We start from the raw sequence: 23,895 nt of genomic DNA, 5'->3' as shown, positions 1-23,895 counted from the left end.
CTCAGGTCATGATCCCAAGGTCCCGGGATCGAGTCCCCACATTGGGCGCCCTGCTCAGCAGGGAGTCTCCTCCCTCGGACCCTCCTCCCTCTCATGCTCTCTCTCTCTCAAAATCGTTAAAAAAAAAAAATGGTAAAGGACTTGAATGGGCAGATGACAATAAAATACAGATAGATACTGAACGGAAGGGGGAAAGTTTGGAAGCACCAATAATTTTTAAAGTAACAAAATTTTTGATTGATTGATTGATTTGACAGAGAGAGACACAGCGAGAGAGGGAACACAAGCAGGGGGAGTAGGAGAGGGAGAAGCAGGCTTCCCCGCGGTGCAGGGAGCCCGATGTGGGGCTCGATCCCAGGACCCTGGGATCACGACCCCAGCCGAAGGCAGACGCTTAACGACTGAGCCACCCAGGCGCCCCTATTATTTCTTTTAAAGTAATCTCTACACCCAACACAGGGCTTGAACTCATAACCCCAAGATCAAGAATCACACACTCTACCAACTGAGCCAGCTAGGCACTCCAAGTCTGAACATTTCTTAATGACCTTTTGAGTTTCTTCTTTTTTAACTGCTTATTCACACCCATTGCCTATTTTTTTCTATTGGGGTTGCTCTATTTTTCTTGCTTATGGTTTCTTGTATATTGCAAATATCAATTCCTTGTCAGCTTTATACATTTCAGTTGTCTTCTTTTCTTCCATGGTCTATTTTGTCCTTTACTGAACATAAATCCTTAATTTTGACAGATCAGTTCATCAAACCAACCAACCAACCATACAGTCACCTTTAGAAATTATCAGATATATCAGTCTGGGTTCAATCAGGAGAAAGGAACCACACAGTCATTTGAACAGAGAAGATTTTATTTATTTAAAGACTTATTAACTATAACAGAGCATTGGAGTAATAAGGGGATTGACTAATAAAGAAGTAAAAAGAACTCTAAAATAAAATAGGATTAGCAATATAAGGAACAGCCACTACCTCTAGGGTTGAGATAAACTGTCTAATGAAGATCACCCCAGAGCTGACGTGCAGACCTTGTCAGACAGGATGTGCCCGTGGCTCACTAGATGGCAGGGAAGTGGCTGTGGTGCTGCGATAGCGGAAGCTGCCAGAAATCTACCTTGTAGGGTACTGGGGAAAGTCATTTATGGGGAGGTGTCTCAGAAGAGGCACTCTACTACAAACCACCTGAGGGGGTGCCAAGAGAAGTTTCTGGCTGTTAGCCACCATAAACTGAAAAGGCCACGTGCTAAAGAAGCCCTGTACTTTGCTGGAGCCAAACACTGGAGAAGCCGCGCACAGCACAAAAGCCTAACTGAAACACTACAACAGGAAACAAAACCTTTTCCTCCTGCAATATCTCTCTGGTGCCCTCTACTGACACATCTTAATATCTGCCAGCTGATAAAGGATCTATTTAAAAGGGTGCAAATCATTTCACAGAGCAGGCAAAAAGGATAAATTTGGAACTGGATGGCATACTAGGGAATCTTCTCATTATTTTCAAAACTTATAAAAAAAGGTAAGTAAGCAAACATCTATCCTGCCTTTTCTATACAAACAGTACTTCATACAACATACCAAAACTTACGACATACTTGCATTAAAAAAGAAGTGCCGGGACTCCCCAGTGCCGGAATTTCCGGCTGGTGCCACCACTTTGGTTTCCCGACCTTGGGCTACTACTGCTGGTCACTGTCTGCAGCCTCTCCGTGCGGTCATGTCTGTGCCTATACCGCAGCTGCTGAGGGGCCTCACACACTTCACCCCGTGGCTCCCGGTGCAGCATGCCCAGATCCATTCCAAGCCACCGCGGGAGGGGCTCGGGACCATGGATGACTCCATTGGGCTCACCTCCTGCTTCCTGTTTCCTCCTGCCATCAGGCTGGGTCCTGTCACATCTGGAGTGCTACAAGAAATGGGAGTGAAGGGGGCTGTCCTGTCCCTCACCCTGTGACCTGACCACCCCTGGCCTCTCCTGATCATGTCTGCTGCATTCCTGAACGGCCTTCCCAGGATCGTGTCCTTCAATGACCTCTTCTGCAATCATGACCTCTCGATTTCTCCTTGGTGACATCCTCAGACCACATATATTGGTGTATAAGGCCCTACTCGGTAAGGCCCTCCTTATAACAATAAAGTCTATTTAAACCTTTTAAAAAAAAAAAGTCCAGAGGTGCCTGGGTGGCTCAATCGCTTAAGCGTCCAGCTCTTGATTTCAGCTCAGGTCATGATCTCAGGGTTGTGAGACTGAGCTGGGCATCCGGTTCTACTCTCAGCAGGAAGTCTGCTTAAGATTCCCTCTCCCTCTCCCTCTGCACCCCCCCTCCATAATAAATAAATAGGTCTTTAAAAAAATAAAAATAAAGTCCAGACACTGTAATATTCGCTACTAAGAAGAAATGAGCTGTCAAGCCATGAATAACACATGGAGGAAACATAAATGCATATTACTAAATGAAAGAAACCAATCTGAAAAGGCTATATTATATATGATTCCAACTATATGACATTCTGGAAAAGGCAAAACTATGGAGACAGTAAAAAGATCAGTGGTTGCCAGGGCTCAGGGGGAAGGGAAGGATGAATGGGCAGAGCACAGAGGACTTTTAGGGCAGTGAAACTATTCTTTATGATGCAACGATGGTTACATTATCTAAATCCATAGAAAGTACACCAAAAGTAAACTCTATGTAAACTATGGACTTTGGGTGATAATAAGGTGTCAGTGTAGGCTCATGGATTGTAACAAATGTACCACTGTGGTGTGGGATGTCTATAATGGGGGAGGTTGTGCATGTGTGGGGACAGGGCATACATGGGAATTCTTTGTACTTTCTGCTCAAATCTGTTGTGATTCAAAACTGCTCCGAAAAATAAAGTTTATTAATTAAAAAAAAAGATAGATCTCAAATCAACAGCTTAACCTTCTACCTTAAGAAACTAGAAAAAGAAGAGCAAACTAAACGAAAACAAGTAGAAGGAAGGAAACAAGGTTAGAACAGAAATAAAAATAGAAAACAACAAAACAAAGTAGTTCACTAAATAAAAAGAACAACATTGACTAACTTTTAGCTAGACTGACAAGGAAAAAAAGAAAAAAAACTCAAATTATTAAAATTAGGAATCAAAGAGGGGACATTATTATTGACCTTAAAGAAATAAGAAGAATTATAAGGGAATCCTATGGACAACTTTATGCTAACAAATTAGATCACCTAGATGACATGGACAAATTCCTAGAAACACACAAACTACCAAAACGGACTCAAGAAAAATAGAAAAATCTGAATAGACTTATAGCAAGTAAAGAGATTTAATTAATAATAAAAAAGCTTCCCACAAAGCCCAGGCCCAGATGGCTTCACTGGTAAATTCTACCATATATTCAAAGAATTGACACCAATCCTTCACAAACTCTCCCTAAAAATAGAAGAGGAGGGAATATGTCCCAACTCATTCTCTGGATGAAAACTGCCTTAGGGCAATCACTGCCTAGCTCTCCATTTGTAGAAATTGATGGCAACAGCCCAGACTGCTTGTCCATGAAAATGGAGTCAAACTGATCAGGCATCCTAGGGCAGTGGTTTTTAATTCTGGCTACATACAAAAACTACCTGGGGAGCTTTTAAAAATCCAAGTGCTCACACCATATTCAGATCTATTATATTAGAATCTATGGGGGTAGGAAAATATAAAAGGAAAGCTATGGGAGATGAATAGAGGTTGAAGTGCCAAGCTTTTACTCTCTTACTGGATCCGATGTCCTCCACCCTTGCTAAACTGCTGGAGCTGACAGATTACAACTCAAGGAGACCACCTGCACTCAACTCTGCTTCAGAGATGCTGACTGGTGGCAGCTACAGGAGTGATCGTCAAAGACTATGCTGTGCCTGGGACTGACTCTATCACAGGACTCATCTTCTCCACTTTCCTTAAATTCACTAAGATTGACATAGACCAAGGCCTGGCCTTTGGTCTTTTCTGAGTACAGCAAGAATTAGCAGAATGATAAAGGTGTTAAGGAATCTCCAGGGAAAGGTATGGTCAGAAGCAGGGAATCATGACTTTATGGTGGAAATGGGGGAACTGGAAGCAATCATTGCAGCCTAACAATGAAAAGTGGGATATGGCACAGAGAGAGGCTGCAGAGAAATTTTGGGGACTTTTATTGGCAAGTGACAAGAACCCAACTTCAACTAGTTTAAGCAGAAAAGGGGGTTTGCTGGCAGAATTCTCAGAGAGTTCACAGAATTAAAGGAAGAGTTGCAGAGACTTGGAGCACTCTCGGGGTCTCAAAGATCAGAAGTCAGGCCTCAGTGCCATGAGGATTCTTTCATTCGGCCTCTCGTCTTGTCTCCTCTCTGGCCTCAACATCTCAAGCTTCTCATACTGACAAAGACTTTGGGAGAGTAGGGGAAGAAAGTATTTCCCCTAAGTTTCCATTTAGAAAATTCAAAGGAAGAACTTCCAACAGGCACAGCCTGGTCACAAGCCCACTCTCATAGCTTGGAAGAATAAGGGTAGGGCTACTCTACTTGGTATTTCTGCAATAATCATATGGTTATATTGGGGGAGGCAGTTCTGTAAAAGAAAGAAAATGTTGGGACACCTGGCTGGCTCAGTGAGAAGAGCATGTAACTCTTGATCTCAGGGTCATGAGTTTGAGCCCCGCATTGGGTGCAGAGACTCCTTAAATGAATAAATAAAAACTTAAAAAGAAAATTTCTCCATCTTAAAAAAAAAGAAAAGAAAGCGAAGTTTTTTTTTTTTTTTTTTAAAGATTTATTCATGAGACAGAGAATGAATGGGGGTTGGTGGCAGAGGGAGAGAACATCCAAGTAGACTCCCACTGAGCATGGAGCCCGATGTGGGGCTCAATCCCGAAACCCTGAGATCATGAACTGAGCTGAAACCAAGAGTTGGATGCCCAACTAACTGAGCCACCCAGGCGCCCCCCCCCTTTTTTTAAGATTTTATTTTTTAAGTAATCTCTACACCAAACATAGGCTCAAACTTAAAAACCCAAGATCAAGAGTCACATGCTTTACTGACTGAGCCAGCCAGGTACCCCAGAGAATGTTGTTCTGAAAAGACTAAGCAATAAAACATTACAGAGAGGTAGGGGCCAAGTCACAGGCAGCTTTGTATGTCTTATTGGAGGTGTCAGGAAACCATAAAAGACTTTAAGTAGTGATTAGGTCAGATTTGTATTTTAGAAAGATAAATATAGCTGTATGTGATGAATGGGCTCAGGGAAGTCAAACTATGCATGAAGAGAAAGCAAGTCATTAATTCCAAAATACACTTAGGGTTAAAAGCAGGGTTTGATGATTAATTGAATGTGTAGGGTGAGGCAAAACGTAGGCGTCAAGGATAACTCAAGAGCTTTCTGTTTTGAATGATGGAGGATAATGGTTCCATTAGCTGAGACAGGGAAAACAGGAGACTCAGGTCTGAGGGAAAGATAATGGTTGTCTTGGCCATTTGAATATCAAGTGTTTGCTGGCTTTAGGAACATCCAAATAATTGCTAGGCAAACAGCTGCATGTGAATAGGATTCTGAAACTCCGGGGCAAGATCTGGGATAGAAGTATAGATTTAGAAGTCAGCAGTTAAAGCCATGAGAATAGTTGAGCTCAGTAAATATAAGTGATCAGAGAAAGAAGTATGGTAGATAAAGGTTAGAATCCTGAGGAGCACCAACATTACAGAGTTGGAGAGATGAGGATTTCAGATGGGAGTCTTAGAGAAAATAGGAGTAACAGGAAAACCAGAGTGTGTTGTCACAAAAACCAAGGCAGAAATTTTGTTAGAATGATTGCTCACTGGTATCCAGTGCACTAAAGAGGTCTGGTTGGAGGACAAAGTATCACCCATTAAAATTGGCAATATATGGGACACTGATAACATTGGCAAGATAAGAAATAGAGCAGGAATGTTTGCCAAGAGTGAATCCCAAGATAATAAGCTTAATTTGGATGTCAGATTTTAGGTAATGGTGGGACATTTAATTAGGAATGCCCAGGACTGAAAATAAGAATGAAGAAAGAGGTCTAGGCTAGTGACAGTTATTTTGAGTCCTTAGTGCACAGGTAATACTTAAAATCTTGGGTGTGATATATTTCAAGAATATATCTTTTGATATATCTCAAATCCAAGATTGAAACTGTAGTGGAAGAAATATTTAAAGAGCTGAGTGAGAAATTATAGAGAAGCCAAGGATGGCTTCAAGAAGGTAATGATGAATAGCACAATGTTCGATCCCATTGGAAGGTTTCTCGAGAGGGTGAGATTAGTCCCCACTAATGGATCATTAAAGACTCTGAAATTGGGCAGGAATTTGGACTGGCTGTAGCACTTCTGGCACCTTCCAAGAAAAGAATGAAGCTCCTATTTTTGTTGTTGTTGTTAACAGCCCTCATATGAGAATAGCAAGTTGCAAAGTATAGTTAACACTTGAACAATGTGGGGTATAGGGCACAGTTGAAAATCTGCATATAAATTTTAACTCCCCCCAAACTATACCAATAGCCTACTGTTGACCAAAAGCCTTACCAATAACATAAAAAAACTAACACATATTTTGTATGTTATATGTATTATATACTGTATTTTTACAATAAAGTAAGCTACGGAAAAGAAAATATTATTAAGAAAATCACAAAGAAGAGAAAATACATTTACAATCCTGTACTGTAAAAAATCCATGGAGAAGTGGATTGTGTTCAAACCTGTGTTATTTAAGGGTCAACTATACTCATGACTATTACCTCAATTATTCCTCACAAAAGCCTTGTAAAGTAAGCATGATTATACTAATAAGGAAACAGAAGTTTAACAAAATGAGTAGGCTGCTTAGAAGTTATTAGACAGTAGACCAGGGCCCAGGCCTGGATTGTTCTTTGTTCCTTCCTCTGATGCTAACACTTAAATTTGATTTCTGTAGTGGAGTTTTTAGGTGAATCAACATTAAAATTATATTAAGTTTTTTTTTCTGTACTAGAGGTTTTAGGCTGAAGTGATATTATTAAAATTATATCCTTTTGAAAAATATTTATTGAGTATAAATAAATGTCCTATACATTAAATATCAAGAAATAGTCATTATTGATTACAAGTCAGGCTGTAATACTGAGGGAACCACAGAGTCAAAATATCCACTCATGATACAGTAGTGATAATTCATTCCAGTATCAGACATAGTAATGATTTACTCACAAGACACAACAAAACCCATCAAAAAAGGCTATCACTTTAACCAACCTATAATACCACAATAGAAAATGGTTTTGAATCATAGAATGAACAGTCCCAATAATCTCATCTTTGTCTTATCAATTTGTCAGGTCAATTTGAGATTGTGGAGTTATATGATCTTAGAATTTCAAGATTCCATTTCCTTGGTTTTATTTCAAATTATTATTAATAAATGAAAACAAGTCATACATAGTCACTGATACTTGTAAGTAAGTTAGTCTTTCATAAGAGAAAGGAAATAAAAACTTAGTATGAAGAAAGCATCCCCCAAACAATGAATCTCTTTACAGAAAAAAATGAAAGAGCAATATAATTAAACTTTCCTTTGAAGAAAGGAAAGAAACCTAAATCTGTTATTGTAAATTTGGAAAGATAAATATTTCCTAGTCCCACAATATGTGTTTATTTTACATGATGTACTTGAATGACACAAGTCTATGAAGCAGGGATCTGTGGCAATCCAAATTCATCCACCAGGACTCCATCCTGTGAAAAGAAAGCAATGTTCAGTGCCACTGTTTTTCAACTGATAAAACAAATGACTACAAATATTTAGTAGTCAAAACTCATTTCTGAGTGTTTAACCAATGAACATCAAAATCCCCGAGAAGATGAGAAGGCATTTTCATGAAAGGTGAAGGGGGACGTGATAAACCAAGAAAAGACTGGAAAAGCTCAAAATCGGTGGTTGTTTGCAGGGTAAAAGAAGAGTGAGAGAAACAGACACTTAAGAGTAAACCGGGGGGGGGGGGGGGGGGGGCGGGCGGTGCCTGGGTGGCTCAATTGGTTGAGCAGCTAGCTGCCTTTGGTTCAGGTCATGATCCCAGGGTCTTGCATCGGGCTCCCTGCTCAGCGGGGAGCCTGCTTCTCCCTCTGCCTGCCACTCCCCCTGCTTGTGCTCTCTCTCAAATAAATAAAATCTTAAAAAAAAAAAAAAAAAAAAAAAGAGTTAACCTAGGAAGGGGAAGTAGGAGCTGGGAACGTCTGGGAGGAAAGGCTGAGGAGTTAGTCCCTGCCTCCAGATTCCCATTTTCACTCTGATTCCTAAAGTGAACCACTACCTTCTGCAGCTTCCCAGTCCTTAAAGGAGCAGTGCTCTAGGACAGGCAGTTAGTTACTTCCACATTGTACTTTACTACAAACTTATAGGCAGTGATACCACTATCAATTAAGAAACTATACCTCAACAGCACATTTAACTCAGGAATCTGTGACAAATAGAAGATGGAAACATAGATGCTACAGGGTATTGACAAGGTGAGTTGTGGTAGGTAGCATTAATAAAAATTATTTCAGGTAGGGGTGCCTGGGTGGCTCAATCGTTGAGCGCATCTGCCTTCGGCTCAGGTCATGATCCCAGAGTCCTGGGATCAAGCCCCGCATCCGGTTCCCTGCTCCACGGGAGGCCTGCTTCTCCCTCTCCCACTCCCCTTACTTGTGTTCCCTCTCTCGCTGTCTCTCTGTCAAATAAATAAATAAAATCTTTAAAAAAAATTATTTCAGGTATGCTCAAAAAAACCAACTTATGTGCCTGGAACCTTGAAATGGTCAGAGGCAGGGGTGGTGAGGTGGGGTAGAATGGGCAGTAGAGAAAGGTAAGATTACCCTAGACTCAAGGAGGAAAGGAGGGGTACAGTAGGGGAAGATGCACATTCATAGAAATTAGCTAGAAGGACCTGAGAAACTACCAACTCCCTACCTTTCGCTCCCTACATTTCATAGGTGGGAAAAACTGATGAAGTTCAGACAGAAAACAAGGATTTCTAATTTGCTCCAAGTTGGGGTGCCTGGGTGGCTCAGTTGGATGCTGAGCATCTGACTCTTGGTTACGGCTCAGGTCATGATCTCAGGGTTGTCCAGCTCTGCGCTGAGGGGGAGTCAGCTTTGGGATTCTCTCTTTCTGCACCCCCACCCTGCTCTCTCTCTCTCTCTCTCAAATAAATAAATCTTTTTTTTTTTATTTATTTGCTCCAAGTCATACAGTGAATAAAGGCAGAGCTGAGGAGATGGGCTCTCACTCAAGGGTTCTGCACACTCAATGTGCATGTTGGGAGATAATGCAAACACAGGATAAATGGCAATAGAAAAAAAATGACATTTACACGAGGAACTAAGATTGAGTGAACAGGATTTCATAAGTAACAAAATTTTATCTGTTTATAATAATGACAACCATGTGGCTTTGGATAGGGCTTTCAGTTCGCCATACAAGATCTAACTTGGTCTATACAACAATTATGTGAGATAATTATAATTATCTGCATGTTAAAGATACAAGGAACAGAAAAGTTCAAAACAGTTAAGTGATTTGCCAAGTCTCACAGTCAGTTAGTGGCGGGGCTGAGACTTAAACCCAGGTATCCTGATTCTTTACCTTGTTAAGTGAGAATCTTTCTATATTAAGTCTTATACTTAAATTATTAATCTTTATTAAAAAAAAAAATCCACCCTACAATTAAGCAGTGTGTATGGAGGACAGAACTTTCTTTCATGCTGTTGCCCAGCATGGTTCATGCATGTGTTAGTGGTACTTTTCCAGGAAATGCTATCTAAAACCTATAAATGGAACCTAGTACAAGTTCATAATTAAATTATACAAATTGTTAATGTAGAAAAACACTCCTGGGCCTCAGTGACACAATGTACACAGCCTGTCCACAGTTTAATATTAGCAAGGGGTCCCAAAATAATGACTGAGACAATCTTTCCTTGTTCTAACTTAAGACTACCTTGTAGATTCCCAAATTGGTGATTAAGCATAAAACCTTTACATTTTGCATAGCTAACAGAAAGAGAAAAAGCTTTCACCTTATTCTTTGTGTCAGTGGGAACACCTTCTGGAATTGCAGGTGCAGATGCTGCTTCATCCAAGTAAGAGCTGTCTTCATCGGCCAGAAGCTCATCACCCAGTGCATCCAACTCTGATATTGAAAAAGTAACATTTCACTAAAATTTACACAAGAAAATTGGCAGCTAATGTTAAGAAAGTTAGATAAATTATTTGTTATAAGACAAAAATTTTAAAACAAAGGGAAAAGGATTATTAATTTCTATTTTCAAAATAAAAGATGACCATTATAAGAAACTTTCAAGGGAACTGATGTGGTAAAATCTATGAAAAACAAAAACCAAACTAAAACAAACAAAACAACCATTCCCCACAGGTTTACAAGGTCCTAGTCTTCATGAGAAGAGTCTAGAGCTATCGCTTGGCCAATTCAAATTAGAAAATTTGGACAATAACAAATATACAAAATTTTCTCTCATTTATTGATGAACTTGAAAGAAAGCAGTGAAAGAAAGCAAGAGATTGTTATATACTGATGATCATCACATGAAATCAGGCTTTAAAAACAAGTCTACGGTAAAGTGAGTTGGAAATGACCAAGAGAAATGACAATAGCAGGTAGAGATTCATCAGGGGAAACTCAGGATAGGAAATAAAGAAATTAATGTTTTAAGTATACAATATAGTGATTCAACAATTCTATACATTACCTAGTGCTCATCACGGATAAGTGCACTCTTAATCCCCTTCACCTATTTCTTCCATCCCCTCCCCACCCCTCTAGCACTTTGTTCTCTATAGTTAAGACTGTTTTTTCATCTTTTTCTTTGTTTCTTAAATTCCACATATAAGTGAAATCATCATGATATTTGTCTTTCTCTGTGGGACTTATTTCACTTAGGATTATATCCTCTAGATCCAACCATGTTGTTGCAAATGGCAAGATATCATTCTTTTTATGGCTAAATAATATTCCACTGTGTATATATATACCACATCTTCTTTACCAATTCATTTATGGATGGACACTTGGGCTGCTTCCATATCTTGGCTATTAAAAACAATGCTGCAATAGACATAGGGGTGTATGTATTTTTTCAAATTAGTGTTTTCGTTTTCTTCAGGTAAAGATTCCTCTCCCTGAGACCACTTAACAACCCCTCCCAATTTTTTCCTGCTAACCCCTACTCATCCTTCAGGACCCATGCCTGTCTCCACTCCCAAGTAGGTTACATTCCCCAGCTATGCGCTCCACAGTACCCCATACTTCTCCTTCCCAACAGTTTGTGTTCTTGCTATTAATTATTTGAAACAAGCAGTTTCTTACACCTGGCTAGAGAAGCTTCATGAATGCAGGGACCGTATCCGCTTTCTTCAACGTTAAACCCCCAGCATCTAACACAGTACCTGGCATATGGTAGATGCACACTAAGTACTTGCCAGTGACTATTTCTTGATCTGCTTTGCTGTTCTGAGGGAGAGGACTCCAATAATAGGGAGAACAAAATCCAAAGAAAAATGGCAGGGAAAGGCAATAATTAGATACCAAGTACCAGGTCAGCAGAGACCTTTGCCCCAACTTTCCTCTGTAGCTTGTCCTTCCCAGAGCTGTTGGTGGAGGATGCAAATCTGACATGCCTGCCTCACAAGCTCTTTGCCCAGAGACTGTACCATAAACTAACTCTCACAGAACCCTCACAGGAATTTTCTCTAGCATTTGGGAAAAGGTCCCAGGAAATCACCCCTTTCAGACTCTAAAACTTTTTCTTTCCTAATTGCTTTTCCCACAACATACCTGCTTCCAGGTCATCTTCATCTAATTCTGGGGTACCATAACTACGGCTCAGCGCTTCTTGGATTTCACTGGCATCTTCCATCATATCTTCTAGCTGGTCTTGTAAGTCCTTACAGAAATATATATGACAGCTTTCATTCATTTCTTACTATTTTCCTCTAACCACCCCCCACCCTATTCTCTCCGCTGAATCTTAGAAACAAGCAATTTTTAAAAAGATAATGTACATAAAATGCCGAGCACATACCAGTTCTCAACAATTGTTAGTTTCCTTCCCTTACCCCAGTCCTTGCCTAGTGATTGTTTTTAGTCAACAACTGAGCAGGTGCTCCTCTAAAGGATGGGTCTGAATAACTCCTGAATGCCCCTTCCAATTAAAAGTATAAGAGAGCCTTAGAGGGGAGGGGGGTGGGGGGATGGGTTAGCCTGGTGATGGGTATTAAAGAGGGCACGTACTGCATGGGGCACTGGGTGTTATACACAAACAATGAATCATGGAACACTATATCAAAAACTAATGATGTAATAATGTATGGTGATTAACGTAACATAATAATAAAAAAAATAATAAAGCAAAAAAAAAAAGTATAAGAGAGCTTAATGAACTATCTAAAAATCACAAAACTGAAGATTCCCCTAAAAGTAACTGTAAATGCCAATGACCCACATAATCCTCCTTTTTGGTAATAAAATATAAACTCAAAAATAAAGAAGAATTAAATTGGGGCGCCTGGCTGGCTCAAAGAGCATGCGACTCTTGATCTTGGGGTCGTGGGTTTGAAGACCACCCTAGGTATAGAGATTACTACAAAAATAGAAATAAACTTGAAAAAAAAAGAGAATTAAATTGGTGACCTTGCATTTGAATTTAAGGTGCCTCATGGAAATCCAAAGTCCTATTGCAAGAACAGATGCCCATCAGCTCTCTGTCATTACAGAAAGTTTACCTAAAACATTAAATCCAGCAACATCTACACTATCAACATTTTCCTAGTTTATGGAGAAAAGCAGGTAATAGAGACAAGCAAATTAGTCTTCTTTTTTTTAAGTTTTATTATTTATTTATTTATTAAAAGATTTAATTTATTTATTTGAGAGCGAGAATGAGAGAGAGAGAGCATGAGAGGGGGGAGGGTCAGAGGGAGAAGCAGACTCCCTGCTGAGCAGGGAGCCTGATGTGGGACAAAAATATGGAACGCTTCACGAATTTACATGTCATCTTTGTGCAGGGGCCATGCTAATCTTTGTATTGTTCCAATTTTAGTATATGTGCTGCCGAAGTGAGCACGCAAATTAGTCTTCTTAAGTCAGCTAAAGACTGACTACACTGTGTAGGGAAAAAAAACAGTAGTGGAAACAACTGGGTGATACAAAAAGTCTGCTAGGCCCACCCTGGATGGAGAAACAGAAATGGAATCAGGACAGGCTTGATATCTGAAACGAGGCTGGTGAAAATAATTGACTGAGAGCGTAAGTCATCTGTGAATGATCTACCCATGATTAACTGGAAGACTACAAGGCCAGAAATAATGTAAAACCAATCTGAGAAGTGCTACAGCATAATATAGGGCAGCTAGTATAATGGTTAGGAGCACAGACTCTGGAATCAGACATATAAAAGCTCGAATTTTGCCTTACTTAATGAGAAATAAAGTCCCTAAGCCATAATTTTCTCTTCTGCAAAATGAGATTATTAATGGCCATACCTCAGAGGGTTTTGTAAGGCTTTATTGCAATAATACATGTAAAACACTAAGCACTTAATACTACATATCTTCCACTGTGTTAAGGATATGCAGAGAGGGGCCGCTGGGTGGCTCAGTCGGTTAAGCATCTGCTTTCGGCTCAGGTCATGATCCTGAAGTCCTGGGATCGAGCCCCGCATCGGGTTCCCTGCTCAGTGGGGAGTCTGCTTCTCCTTCTCCCTCTACAGTCTCTCATGCTCTCTCGCTCATGCTCTCTCTCTCAAATAAATAAATAAAATCTTACAAAAAAAAAAAAGGATATGCAGAGTAACAATGTGCTCGTCATAGACTTAAATTTCCACAGAAAGGGAACAGACTATTGTTGATAATGCAGAAAGTCCAAATTGGCACCATTTATCCTTCAGAATATTTAGAACAATGCAAAACATTTGAGAACTCCTCCGGGCCCCCAAAGTGGAGGTTTGTTTTTCCATTTAAAGGTGAAGAAGACAACACAGAGAGTAAAATGAAAAACACTTTAAAAAAAAGAAAACATTAAGCTTTTCTGTATTTTCAGTGCCCAAATACCACACTGTACGTATGTGACATTCCGCTGTACAGAGAAACACTGGCTGAAACAAAAGCTAAAAGAGAGTGAGAACACAGAGTAAGCTAATCAAGTCAAGTTTCTGCCGTGAATCATATATCAAGACAAGTCTCCCCAAATCATTTATGGATAGGATTCCTTGAAATAGACTCTATGAAAGACACACACACACAATCATCACACAAAGAATTAACGGGTTCAATATTGGATAAACAACACAAAAGTAATATAAACAAATATAAGCACTAGACCTGATGTGCAGAAACCGAAAAATAGGAAGGCTAGAAACAGAGAACATAGGCAAAATACAAAAAAATGAGTTATAAAACAATGAAAATGTTTTATAAAGTATTTTAGGAAAACAAATGATTCAAAATAGATAGCCCAACTGACAACAGACACAGACAGACACAAAGGCCAAAAGGGAGAGAAAGAAGCTCTCCACCTGCCATATGGGCAAATCTACGAGGAGACAGGAAAAGGATAATTAGATAGGGAACCAGACAGACAACTGCAGATAAAAGATGGAGAGACGTACAAAACCCCCAGAAAGACCACAATTTCTGTTTTGTTGACATTAAATAGCTCTAATTAAAACATAAGGAACCCTATAAACAGAAAACAAAATTCAGTTTCATTATATTACTAAATAGTATTGTACAAATAAGACAAATTTACTTGGAACATTTTCTCAGTCAATGTCCTGGAAGATGGCACTGAGCTTAACTCCCTGTGAGCAGAGACTGGTGCAGGATTAGAGAGACAGCCACGGGCAGTCCAAGGAGGGGTGCTCGAGAAAAGTCAGATGGGAGGAATGCCCTCACTTGTACTAAAGATCCACACTCCTGGAGAATACTCTTCAGAGGCAGTAAAATGCCAGGAAGATAGTAAATAACCAACAAATATGGCTTGAATCAGGCAGGACTGCTTTAGCTCCTTTAACAGTCTCTTGTTCGTTTGTTCATCATCCATCAAAAACTTTCTGAACACCAACTATGGCCAGGCATTGTTCAAGGCCTAACAGTGAACAAAATCAAGTCCCTGCCCTCATAGAAAGAGAAATTCTACTGGGGGTTGGGGGGAGGGTGGAGTGGCGTGATAAAGTCAGGAATACCACCATACTGGCAGAAAGGCCTCTTTCCTCTGACCAGTCACCGCTCACTCCCTCTGCTATCTCTGCTTGCCATCTGGGCTGTTCACCTGACAGAGGTGAGAGGAGCCAAGTGCTTAGGGCTCACCTCCCAGCTAAAGCACGATCTCAAAAGACATGTTAATTTTAAGAATCTAATGACATTATTATTAAATATATAAAGAGAATTACTAGAAAAGGGAACCAGCTCTACTCCAAGAACTGTGTCAAACACCTGACATATACATCCTCATTTAACACTCGTGACAATCCTGGGAGATGGGTCGCAATATCACTACTTTACAATTCAGGAAACAGACTCAAAATCATTTAGTGAGTTAGAAGTAACGGGAAACTGGCGGCTTATTTACTGAGTGTCTATTATGTGCCAGGTATTGTGTGCACAGACACACCAGCTCATTTATTTCATCCTCACCATAACCATATATGGCATTAGGATCCTTGTGTTAACAAGGAATCAGAGTCATTTGGTATCCTTTCCCAAAGTTACTCTATTAGTAAATGGCAAGCTCAAGATTGAATCAGTCTTCTGTGTTCTTTCCATCACATACACATTCATTTGGATTCTTTCCAAAACTAGTGTACATTCTTGCAGAAACCAGTACACATCTCACCTCAATCTGGTCGATTTTCACTTGCTTGTATGCTTTCTTCATTTCCTTTACTCCCAGTTTCATAGCATCAACCTAAAAAAAGATAAGAGAGAACACAATGTCTTAAGAAGCCATGTTGGTGAAATTGTCTTTTAAATACTATGGGAAAAGAACAAAAGAGTAAAAAAATAAAATAAAATCATGGGAAAAGGTGCTATGGAAATACCGTGGTCTTGGTGTCCTTCAATGACTGGATGGTGTAATTGGCTTGTTCCATGTTAAATGACTGTTGGGCAAGATTGTCCCGCTGCTGCTCATACCTTTTTAGAATCAATTAAGAATGGTAAATGTGAGCCAGACAGAAATCCTCAGGAAGAAAGTATCTCCAACATTAAATAGGAATTTTCTTTAAAAAATTAAATACACAGAAAAACTGGCAAAAGCAATGTAATCCCTCTAATACAAATATCATCTGATGTACCCCTCCAGTCTTTTGTCTTTGTATCTTAGTTACGAGACTATTTTCCACTTAATATTATAGCCTTTGCTGTTTTCTATGTTACTACATACTCTTAATATGTCTTTATGATGTTTCAAATGATTTCCTATGATAAATCCCCAAAAGTAGAATTCTTGGGGCAAAGGGTAGGACAATTTTTAAGGCTCTTCATACATATAACTAAACTGGTTTTCAGTAGACTGAACTTCTTGAGAATAGGTATTATTTTTTATTAATCTTATATCCATAATTAAGTAATTCACCAGACCTGATGTAATACCTGGTGCTCAAAAATTTTTTTTAAAGATTTTATTTATTTATTTGACAGAGAGAGAGACAGCGAGAGAGGGAACACAAGCAGGGGGAGTGGAAGAGGGAGAAGCAGGCTTCCCGCTGAGCAGGGAGCCCGATGCGGGGCTCGATCCCAGGACTCTGAGATCATGACCTGAGCCGAAGGCAGATGCCCAACGACTGAGCCACCCAGGTGCCCTCCAAAATGCTTTTTTTAAAAAAAAATTTTATATCAAAGTATAATACTACCTCAAAGACTTATGTCCCTATGGTCTTTATACAATATTTGGAAACCGTCTAACTATCCAACCAGAAGAAAATTGGTCAATTTATGGTGTAGGCAAATGGTGGTAGAATTATCACCACCCCATTAAAGTTTCCAAAGAATGTATAAAAGGGAAAAAAAATGTATAAAAGGAGAGAAATGCTCATGATATAATGTGAAGTGGAAAGGGACAACCTATATTTACACAATACAATTTTTCTTCTAAAAAGCTATATGCACAGATTCCATGCATGCACAAGCAGAGAAAAGAAACTAAGAAATCAGCATTCTAAAAATGGTTATTTCTGGTAGTAGGAATCTAGGTAAATGTTCTTTTCTTCTGTTTATGTTCATGTATTTTCCTGGCGTCTATGATGAATATACATTCCTTTTGTTAAAAAAGGTTACTTAAAAACTGCAGTGCTACCTACTAAGAAGGAACAGTTTCACCATGCTCTCACAACTATCATTTTTTTTCCCCAATTTTGTCTAATTTAAAAGGAGGAAGGTGGTATCTGATAAAAAGACATTTTATTTTATTTTTAAATTTTTATTGTTATGTTAATCACCATACATTACATCATTAGTTTTTGATGTACTGTTCCATGATTTATTGTTTGTGTTGATAAAAAGACATTTTAAAAATAAAAATAGAGATATCAACAACATTTCTGGTTCCTTATAAGCTGCTTACATCTGACCCCTACAACCCTGCAGAAGGTCTCATCAGCTGGACAGCCCACAGGGGTAAGCACCAAAGATGCTATTTGGCTTCTGCTCAAACACTGAGACATAGTCACCTAAAATAAATTAAGGACCCTTAAATCTATTCTGGTTGGGAGGGAACAGGTATTCAGGATTCTCAATTTTACAAACAAAAAGGCATACTCTAATTAAATAAATAATGGGAGAACCTATAGATCTGGGCAGTCCAATACAGAAGCCACTAGCCACATAGGGCTACTTGTTAAAAATTAAACACTTCCCAAGTGCTCAAGAGCCACACATGGCTAAGAGCTACTGTACTGAACAGCACAGATACAGAACATCTTTATCATAGCAAAAAGTTCTGTTCAGATGGACAGTGCTGTAACAGATAGTGCTCAACATGCAGGGGGAGAAAAACCCAGCTCACCGGATATGTAAATGAAATTTGCAACAAAATCAAGAATGCTTATAAAATACTATGAAAAACTGAAGAATATAAGACCATTTCCCTTTCAGTTAAACCTGCTGGAGGAAAGGAGGTTACACTTATAACTTACATCCGCTTTTGCTTTAAAACCCTCAAGGCTTTCTGTTTGACCATATTCTGAGGAGAAAAACAGATTTTATTTAAAAGAAGAAAACACACATATAGTAAAAGAAATCTCCCGTATCTCGGACTTACATATCTACTTTCTGCTTCAAAGTCATAGACAGAGTGGCTCCTGGACTCTTCTTCACCTCCCAAGCATAGTCTTTAAGCCTCATCTCGTCTCTGTCTTTGAATCCCACATCTCAGGGTACTGAACTGCATTCTCTTTAGTGCATTGTCTCTCCATGGACACCCGTAATAGTGCCTATTTGTACATCCAGTTGCCTTAGGGAGATTCCCAACTTGGACTTCTTGCTATCTACTCAAACTCAACAGGCCCAAAATCCTCAACCTGCTCTCACCAATATTATTCACAATGGTCCCACCAATCTCTCACTTGGTTAAGAACCTTTATATCAACCTTACATTTCCTTTCCGTCTCTTCATGCAGTCATCTTGTTACTGATTTTCAGAACTCACTTGCAAACTGATTTTCCTGTCATTTTCCTGACTGCCACCATGGTTTAGGCTTTCATCTCAAGTCTAGATGAGCTTTCCTGCCTCTGGTCATTCTTCATTCCATGCCATCCAACTAAGATGGCTGAGAAAAGCCTCTTGTCAGTTCCCTTTCTATACTGTTCCATAAATCATTGTATTTGTCTCCTCCAATGAAGAAGGAAAAGCAGATATTACTCACAGATGATGATAATATCTAACATTTATTTATTTATTTATTTATTTATTTATTTATTTATTTAAGAGTTTATTTATTTATTTGAGAGAGAGAGAGAAACAGCATGAGAGGGGATAGGGTCAGAGGGAGAAGCAGGCTCCCCGCCGAGCCGGGAGCCCGATGTGGGACTCGATCCCAGGACTCCGGGATCATGACCTGAGCCAAAGGCAGTCGCTTAACCAACTGAGCCACCCAGGTGCCCCATCTAACATTTATTATTTATGAATGTTTCTATGTACCAGACACAGTGCTAGGTAGGTCACATGAATTACCTCATTTAATTCTCATACTATAAAGTAGGTGTTATCCCCATTTTACAGATAGGGAAACTGAGGTTCAGTGACGCTAAGTAACTTAGTTCAAATAGTTAATAAGTTACAGAGATGGGGAAAAAAGAAGGTAGTTCTATATCCACAGTTCATGCACTTAAATATGGTAATCTCTGTTTCTACCTAATAGAAGAGGAAAATAAGGTATTAAGTGACTTTATGACAGTCACGGCTAATTGATAGTGATGGTGTTATTAATAGAATGCTGGTCTCCAGATGCTGTTCTGAGACTGCCACCTTCTCAGCAGAATGTATTAATTCCCCTGTACATGCTTCTGGACCAGTCATCAGCATCTTCTCTCCACCAGACTAAACCCCAGCCTTCCTCTCATATCAAGCTGCAAACCCTCCTCCCTGAAGGATACACCCTCACATGTTTTCTCCTTACCAGACTACTACTGGGCCCTACTTCCATAGGTGCTCAAATTAGGCTGTCGCAGCACGTTCTGCAGCTGCCGCCTACCTTACCTTGGCAGGACCCTCTCTCATCTTCTTGATCTGATCCTTATACTTCACGAGCTCAGCATCCAGTCGAGAAATCTTCTTGTCAATGGATTCTGCCCTGCTGTCCACCTTGAGAAAACAGACATAGTTAGGACAATACACTTACATGAGAAGGGGCAGGAGAGGAAAGAAGGGTGGGAAAGTGGTTCCCAACCAGGGGGAGATTACTAGTCAGAAACACTGGGAGGCTTTTATAAACTATACTCCACCCCTCAGATTCTCATATTCTAGGGCCCCTTTCAAGTGTGCTTGAGCAGAAAGAATTTGGGAATCACCGGGCTGAGTCGACATTCTCCTACAATCAGAGACTAGTCAGGCTGGGGGCTCAACCAGGTGTGTGAAATGGGCTAGGGCTGTAAATCTAATGCTATTCGTTTAGATAGAGGGTGGTGGCTTAATGTGAGGGACCAGAGTTCTGAATTTCCTGTTACTGAGATCCAGGATTGCGGTACGTATATGTTGACCTAGGATATCAAGTTGAGGATCCTGATGTGGGAGAGGGATGAAAAATAAAAGAGGGGAAAAGGGTCGGGCTGGACGAATGGGAAGGATGTGGGCCTATGGCTGGTTGGGGCAGGAGACGGAAAGAGCGAGTAAACACGGCAGCAAGCCTCAGAAGGGGTTGCGTGCAAGTGGGGTTAGGGGGTCCCTGGTGCGTGGCGTCAGGAATGACCTGGGTAACAGGAACGAAGGTGAGGTGGAGAGGGCCGAGGTGTCCGGAACCGAGAATGGAATGGAGGAGTAGGAGCCTGGAGCCGAGGGTGGGCGGGGTCGGGAGTGTCAGAGTCCCTGAGTCTAGTTATGCGTGGTAAAGTGCCCACCGTGCCAATGCAGTCAGTCAGGCTGGGCGGCGGAGCCTTGGGTTTCGCTTTCCCGAAGAATCGGTTCATCTTGGGCGGCCACGAAGAAAACCCAAACACTGGAGCAAGACTAGAAACGGAAGCAGAGCCACCTCCGCCTCCTCCTTGACTTCCGGCCCCCCCCCGGCGCAAGCGCAATGTGCCTATTGGAGTTACCCGATCATTTTTCCGGATTTTCAGCGCGACCTTCCGGGGAAGGAGAGCTCCGGGAGGGTGGAGATGGCGGACAGTCAGCAGGGGCGTGGCCTCGGTGAAGGGCGTGGGGCGGGGTTCCAGTGAGTGGGGCGGGGCCTCAGTTGAGTGGGTGGGGCCGGGGCTGCTTCGGCGGAATACAGCGGGGCCAGAGCGAGGCCTACTCTGAGGGGCGGGGCCGGTAGGCCGGGCGGGGCGGGGAGGGGCGGGGAAGTAGCCGGCCCAGGTTGCAAAGCGCTGAGCTCAGCGCCCACCGCTGGGTGGTCAACAAGCGCGGGTCTGGCGGAGCGGGGTGGCGCGCGGAGACCGCGAGGCGACCGGGGGCGGCTGGGTCCCCGGCGGCGCGGCCCTCGGCCGGGCCGGGAGCCGCGCCAGTCGGTGCCCCAGGCCGAGCGCGGTCCGCCTCCCTCTCAGCGATCATCAGTCAGGAGTGCGGCCAGCGGGCATGCCAGATCCACCAGGGGCGCCGCCGGCTGCGCTCGCAGGCCGCGGGTGAAGAAAGTGCAGCCTCGCTCGGCCCGGAGCGAAGAGGTGGCCCGGAACGAAGAGGTGGCTCGGAGCGAAGAGGTGGCCCGAAGTGAAGAGGTGGCCCAGAGCGAAGAGGTGGCCCGGAGCGAAGAGGTGGCCCGGAGCGAAGAGGTGGTCCAGAGCGAGGAAATGGCGGCAGCCGGGCTCATCGTGACCGTCACCCACAGTGAGCTCGGACGACCGGGTGGGCTCCGTGCCGGGTGGGCGCGGTGCGGGGCTACCAAAGCCCAGCGGGGGTCTGTGGGTTTGGCCACGTGTCCTCCAAAAGCAGGTGTTACTGTGTTGGTCCTGGCCGTCCGGAAGTGTGGGGTCTTGTTTGTGTTTGGGACCGGCTTTTGTTGGGGTCTTGTATCAGGACGCCTTTCCAGTGGCCAGTGTATTTTGACTCAGGCCATTTGTTTTATCCTCGATGTCCGTGCTTCATGTCGTCGTCCTGGTTGTATGTGTTAGTGTGTGCCTGCGCAGTTATTGGGGGTCTTTGTATCAGGACTGTATTTGGCCGTGTGGTGTATGACTGCTGTGTGTCTGGACACCTATGTGTGTGCCGAGCCTAAACTCATGTCCGTTGTTTGAGTGGGCTGTGGCTCCAAGCATACGCTCTGGGCACCCTTTGGGTCTGTCTACTGTTGAAGTTGACATCAATCTAAACAGTCAGTCCTCTCAAGAGTTGAGCCTATAAAGTCTCTTCAGGACTAGGGGAGACCCCAGGGCCTCAGAATCTCAAGACCAGTATTCTAGATCCTTCAGTTTTGAGTAACCTTGGGATGTCTCCTTTCTAGGCTTCTGGTTTCATCCCTGTGAAGTAGAGTTGGTAGCACCTGTCCCACTAACTTCATGTGGCTCTTGTGCAGGCTCAAGGCTTGGCATAAGCACTGGGCATGGGCTATCTCCTTACTGTCCACATACCTGTTAAAGAATTGACATTTCTGCTTCAAAAAGAAGTTTTTTGCTGTGTGAGTTTACTCACTCGTTGTCTATTTACTGAGCACCAACCATGTATGTGCCCAGGCGTGCCCAGTGGGACAGACTTAGAGGAAAAAATAATCCCTTACTCATGACAGCAAAGGAGACAAGAACATTACAGAGTACAGGGCAGTTAGGCCACAGGAAGCAGATGGCTTCTGATGAAAAGCATGGCCTTAGGAATCAGATCTGAAGTCAAGTTCTGACTCCTCAGTTGAGTCTCCATAGGCAGGTCGTAACTGGACTGAACGTAGTTTGCTTATCTGTGAAACGGGGATTAATATAGGTAGTACCTACTTCATGGGGTTGTTCTGAGCCTCAGCAGTCCTTTACGCATGTTAAGTGCTTAAAACGCTAGCTGATATCACTAAATTGTTAGTTATTATTAGAGAGGAAACAAAAATCCTCCAGACGGGTCACCAGACGAAGCTGGGAAGATGGTGGGGACAGGCTGTTTGGAGGAGGTGACAGATGAACTGGGCCTTGAAGGCTGGGTAAATAAATATAATAAAGTGTCAGTCTGTATTAGTTTATGTAAAAGAATTTTCTTCACTGAACACTCTTCTCTCTCCCCAGGCAATGAGAAGCACGATCTTCATGTTACCCCACAGCAGGGCTGTAGTGAGCCAGTTGTCCAAGACCTGGCCCAGGTTGTTGAAGAGGCCACAGGAGTCCCACTGCCTTTTCAGAAACTTATATTTAAGGGTAGGCATTTCTCTTCCAGCTTTGAGTCCTTATGGCTAAAGGGCCTGTTTAAAACTATTTAACCTTACCTAATGATAACTCTTAGTTTTTAAACTGGGATAATTCTAATTTGCTTATTTATTCATCCATTCCTTCAGCACATTTTATTGAGGACCTACTACGTACAGGACACTTTTTTTTTTAAAGATTTTATTTATTTATTTGACAGAGAGAGACCCAGCGGGAGAGGGAACACAAGCAGGGGGAGTGGGAGAGGGAGAAGCAGGCTTCCCGCTGAGCAGGGAGCCCAATGCGGGACTCGATCCCAGCACCCTGGGATCATGACCTGAGCTGAAGGCAGACGCTTAACGACTGAGCCACCCAGGCGCCCCTACAGGACACTTTCTTTTTTTCTTTTTTTTTTTTTTAAAGATTTTATTTATTTATTTGACAGAGAGAGGCACAGCAAGAGAGGGAACACAAGCAGGGGGAGTGGGAGAGGGAGAAGCAGGCTTCCCGCCGAGCAGGGAGCCCGATGTGGGGCTCGATCCCAGGACCCTGAGATCATGACCTGAGCCGAAGGCAGATGCTTAACAACTGAGCCACCCAGGCGCCCCTACAGGACACTTTCAAACACTTGGACAGGTATTAGAGTTCAAGTCCCATGAGGATGGCAGCAGTCTTACCATTTGTGGTGAAAGCACATGGGTAGTCTTCTATGGCGAAGTTAGTTTAGATCCTCTTCCCATCATATGTACAGATCAAACTCCCTACCACTTCTGCATAACTTGTATTGAAATTACTATTAAATAATTGTTTTCATAGTTGCTGAACATCTGATTTCTCTGTTAGAATAACTAACT

The 23,895-nt window shown here is 41.9% G+C and overlaps 2 protein-coding genes, 1 non-coding gene and 1 pseudogene across 10 annotated transcripts in view; 2 read left to right on the top strand and 2 right to left on the bottom strand.

The window, feature by feature from the left end:
* The first annotated feature begins 196 nt into the window (after positions 1 to 196).
* LOC118518320 (cytochrome c oxidase subunit 8A, mitochondrial pseudogene) lies at positions 197 to 2,319 on the top strand (annotated as a pseudogene).
* Positions 2,320 to 7,045: 4,726 nt separating this feature from the next.
* Positions 7,046 to 20,796, bottom strand: CHMP5 (charged multivesicular body protein 5). 2 transcript variants are annotated; one of them, XM_036065069.2, is made up of 8 exons: positions 20,627 to 20,791; positions 19,770 to 19,874; positions 18,208 to 18,254; positions 16,114 to 16,207; positions 15,909 to 15,980; positions 11,853 to 11,961; positions 10,078 to 10,190; positions 7,046 to 7,755 (listed from the first exon to the last, which is right to left on the bottom strand). In XM_036065069.2, exons 1-8 carry the CDS (start codon positions 20,693 to 20,695, stop codon positions 7,705 to 7,707), a joined length of 660 nt encoding a protein of 219 aa, XP_035920962.1. In that variant the 5' UTR covers positions 20,696 to 20,791; the 3' UTR covers positions 7,046 to 7,704. The 2 variants fall into 2 exon arrangements, with proteins under 2 accessions (XP_035920962.1, XP_035920963.1); XM_036065070.2 differs by lacking the exon at positions 11,853 to 11,961 and having other exon boundaries at positions 20,627 to 20,796.
* LOC118518352 (U6 spliceosomal RNA) lies at positions 13,037 to 13,140 on the bottom strand. Its single transcript, XR_004908582.1, has one exon. It is a non-coding gene; the product is annotated as a U6 spliceosomal RNA (small nuclear RNA).
* Positions 20,797 to 21,379: 583 nt separating the features above from the next.
* Positions 21,380 to 23,895, top strand: part of BAG1 (BAG cochaperone 1) — a 39,153-nt gene continuing 36,637 nt past the window's right edge. For all 7 annotated transcript variants that reach the window (XR_013443729.1, XR_013443727.1, XR_013443728.1 and 4 more), the window contains exons 1-2: positions 21,380 to 21,551; positions 22,925 to 23,053. Coding sequence is in view for 4 of the 7 variants with exons in the window: in XM_078061380.1 (XP_077917506.1) it covers positions 21,515 to 21,551; positions 22,925 to 23,053 (166 nt within the window). In the remaining 3 variants the exon portion in view is untranslated. The remainder of the gene's footprint in view (positions 21,552 to 22,924; positions 23,054 to 23,895) is intronic.

The sequence above is a fragment of the Halichoerus grypus genome, chromosome 14 (assembly GCF_964656455.1).
Source record: "Halichoerus grypus chromosome 14, mHalGry1.hap1.1, whole genome shotgun sequence".
NCBI classification, from domain to species: Eukaryota; Metazoa; Chordata; class Mammalia; order Carnivora; family Phocidae; genus Halichoerus; species Halichoerus grypus.
Note: the sequence above shows the minus strand (reverse complement) of the source record. Positions and strands in the feature narration are given on the sequence as shown.